We start from the raw sequence: 3,754 nt of genomic DNA on the forward strand, positions 1-3,754 counted from the left end.
AATCGGCACCGATAAATCGGGAGCTAGGGTGCACCCCTAGTTCCCAACAAATTCTGTTTTTATTAAATGTTCAGCATTATGATTATTCCTCTGTTGTAAATGTGTCATTACTCTACAGTCTCCTATTATTTATTTTTATCTTTTCTTGATTATCTGATTCTTCCATTTAAACTTGTTGCTGGTAAACCTGAACTCCCTGCTGTGGATCAATGAAGGATGTTTCTATTCTAATCAGTTCTACATGTGACAAATGTTGATTTTTATTACACACAGAACTACATGAGAGTGTTTTTACTATTTCATCTTATTGACAGGTTAATTTATTGACTTTTTCCTCTCCTATAAATGTCCAGTTCAGACCTTGGGCTCTACCTCAATGTTCTCATCTTCTCATCATGTGATGAATTGTGTGTCTGCAGCTTATCAGGCTGTTTGGTCTCAGAGGAAGGCTGTGCTTCTCTGGCCTCAGCTCTGACCTTTAACCCCTCCCATCTGAAAGAGTTGGACCTGAGCTACAATCATCCAGGAGACTCAGGAGTGAAGCTGCTGTCGGCTGGACTGAAGGATCCAGACTGGAGACTGGAAGCTCTCAGGTATGGAGGAACCTGCTGCAGGAGCAGAGAAGGTCTGATAGAGGAGGAAGAGAAGAAACGTCTTTAGTCTGATGGGAAACATTTAGTTTGAAGAGAAATATTTAGTTTGCAACCATGGCATTTATAAATTAATGGATACAATTTTTATCCTCATTTTGTCTCTTATGACAAGCTAAACAATCCAAGTTCCATCCATCCATTTTCTATGCAGCCTTATCCCTAGAGGGGTCGGGAGGGTTGCTGCCTCTCCAGCTAACATTCCAGGTGAGAGGTGGGGTCACCATGGACAGGTCGCCAGTCTGTCACAGGACAGGACAAACACACACACACACCTAGGGAGAATTTAGACAAACCAATTAACCTGACAGTCATGTTTTTGGACTGTTGGAGGAAGCCAGAATACCAAGAGAGAACCCATCATGCACAGGGAGAACATGCAAACTCATCCAGAAAGACCCTGGGTTTGGAATCGAACTTGCTGCAACAGCTCTACCAACTGTGCCACTGTGCAGCCCACAACCCAAGTTATTTCTATTAATTTTGACTGTGTAACTTTGCAATGAACAGCCTATTACCATATAGCACCATTTTTCACATGGTGCTGAATGAACCTGGGAAACCAACCCATCTACTGGAACCACAGTGACATGGTGATCAGAGCAGCAGGGGGCCAAATATAGCTCCATGTGGAACCAAGAGGTTGGAGAGAGAAAATCAGTTTAAACTGCTTCCTATCAGAGTTCAGTTTGTCTCTCTGTCTTCACATCATGGGCTGGGCGGGGCTTCCACTGATTGGTCTACTGAGAAAATACCAGGAGCTGATTGGCTGATGGACAGGAAGTTAGACTGTTCAGATAAATGACATTAACAGACAGGCACATGCAGAGAGGGGGGGTGGATGGGGGGCTTGAGCACCTCGCCCTTTTTCTCCTTTCCCCAAGTGCCCTTTTGGTCTTTTTTTTATTATTATTTCCTAAGCCCTCTTCTGACACATAATAACATGTACCAGAATTATTTGGTTTTTGTTGGGGTTTTTTGTACAACATAATAAGCCGGTCACCTTGTTACCTTTGACCTTTTGCCTGTGACGCATGAAGCAGTTGCCTCTCGCACAGTGAGATAAGGCGGCTAACTGGAGCTCAACGTAGAGAACGTTCCAGATTACAGAAAGTTTTTGGTGAATTAAAAAAAAACGTTTTTGGTGAATAAAGTGGAGTAGACCTGCTACTTGTCAGATGACAGAAAACAAAGTGTTTCTGCTTCAGCTCGGAGTATCGGTTTAAGCAGAGAGGTAACGAAATACAACAAACACTGACAGGCCTCTGCCTTTCTCTGAAGAACTACTGAGCAGGAGGAGACAGGTGAGGAGAAACTGTTCTTATCTATTGATTCAGTATTTTTATCATACAGACATTAGGCTGCTGTTGTTGTGCTATTAGCTAGCTGCTAGCTTATGACTTTGCTAGCAAAGCTAGATAACTGAAAAGCTTCATCCATGTATCGTTAATGATATCAGTCATTCTTCAGTATCGCTTATGCAATAGGGGCACATCGCCCGTCCAAATCGTATCATCTCCATAATGGATATATGTCAGATCTTCTAATTTCCTTTGCTGCATAATGTACATTGCATTTATTCTGGCGTTGGGTAAATGTATCTTGAAGGAGAATAGCACTTAAATAAAAGTCCAACAAGGATATTCATTTAGAATTAAAAATAACTCACCCTGAATTACCATGATAGATATAATGTGTGTCATTAATGAAGGGGAAAAAACTCAACCCAGACTTTAAGTTCAGGGTCTGGTTCACAGAGTATTAAGTTATTTTTTCCCCAATTATTCAATGGAAAAAAAATTAACCTCAGTTAAGTAAAATAAAATTGTAATCAAAACTTTTGGAATTGTAATGATTCCTTTTTTTAAAACAAAAGTTTTGTTTAAAAAACTTTATTTTTGAATTAAATAACTATTTTTTGTCTTGTGAACTTAAAAAGTTATTTGCCAAACAAACTTTTATTTGCACACATCAGAAATCTTTTGTTGTGATTTTAGGTCCTGCCCATGATGTCATGTGAGAATCACAAGCAAAACTTTGAGTCAAGCAAAAACTTAGAATAACAACAAAAGATTTCTGACATGCACAAATAAGTTTGTTTTGGAAAAAAATTCACTTCATGACACAAAAATGTGTGATTTTAATTTTAAAATAAGTTATTTTAAGCAAAACTCAGTAGGCTTTTCTCATGGTGACATGCATTAATAATTCAATTTTTGCTTTTGCTTTTTTTTCTGCAGTTCCACGTTAAAGTTTGATGCTGCTCTGCTTTCCTGAATGGACCATCTTCATCTCCACTGCAGTAGGAAACAGGCAGAATTTTATAGATTACAGTCACTAAAAGGTTGCATTATGCCCTTGTTTATATTTTTAAGAGTTTAATTGTGTAAAGACAAAATATGTCTGGTGGTCTAGCTCTACTTTACATATCTTGCTAAATGTGAATATTGCAATACTTTCCTATAACAAAATAGACCTGCAGAAATTACCTATGCATAGTTGTATGCTTTATATAGAGATTTTCCTTAGCTTTGATTGTACATGTCACGATTTTGTAATTTATCTTTGTTTATTAAACTCTGAAAGCTGTGTGGCTTTGTTAATATTCTGTCCTAGAATGTGGCTAAATGTGCCCTTTTTTGAGCATCTGCCCCTTTATTGGTGTCTGCACGGCCCAGTTAACAGATATTATTAGCATTGAGAATGTTTCTGTATTTAATGTTTGGTTACTGCTTGTTTTTGGATTGTTTTAGGTGCAAATTTGTTTGTATTTTATCCTACATTACTTTTTCGGAATTGTGTTATCACAACAAATGGCAACATAATTAAATATAAAACAGTCCCTTAAATCAGTAAAACAGGAACATTGTTGTCTGGATAGAAAAAGACATTCATTCTGATGAATTGTTTAATATCATATTTTCCTCCCTGTCTCCTCAGACTGAGTGGCTGTAACCTCTCAGAGAGAAGCTGTAAAGATCTGTCCTCAGTTCCCAGCTCCCAATCCTCCAGTCTCAGAGAACTGGACCTGAGTAACAACAACCTGCAGGATTCAGGAGTGAAGCTTCTCTCTGCTGGACTGAAGAGTCCAAACTGCAACCTGG

General features: G+C 38.6%; 1 protein-coding gene across 1 annotated transcript; it reads left to right on the forward strand.

Annotated features, from left to right (window-relative positions):
- Positions 1 to 270: 270 nt before the first annotated feature.
- On the forward strand, positions 271 to 3,745 carry LOC103133286 (ribonuclease inhibitor-like; the record flags this gene model as incomplete). The annotated part of the gene is made up of 2 exons (XM_007545068.2): positions 271 to 593; positions 3,591 to 3,745. Coding segments are annotated over exons 1-2 (403 nt in total), but the record flags the coding sequence as incomplete, so codon positions are not given.
- Between the last annotated feature and the right edge of the window lie 9 nt (positions 3,746 to 3,754).

Source organism: Poecilia formosa, unplaced genomic scaffold, assembly GCF_000485575.1.
Source record: "Poecilia formosa unplaced genomic scaffold, Poecilia_formosa-5.1.2 Scaffold2520, whole genome shotgun sequence".
Classification (NCBI taxonomy): Eukaryota; Metazoa; Chordata; class Actinopteri; order Cyprinodontiformes; family Poeciliidae; genus Poecilia; species Poecilia formosa.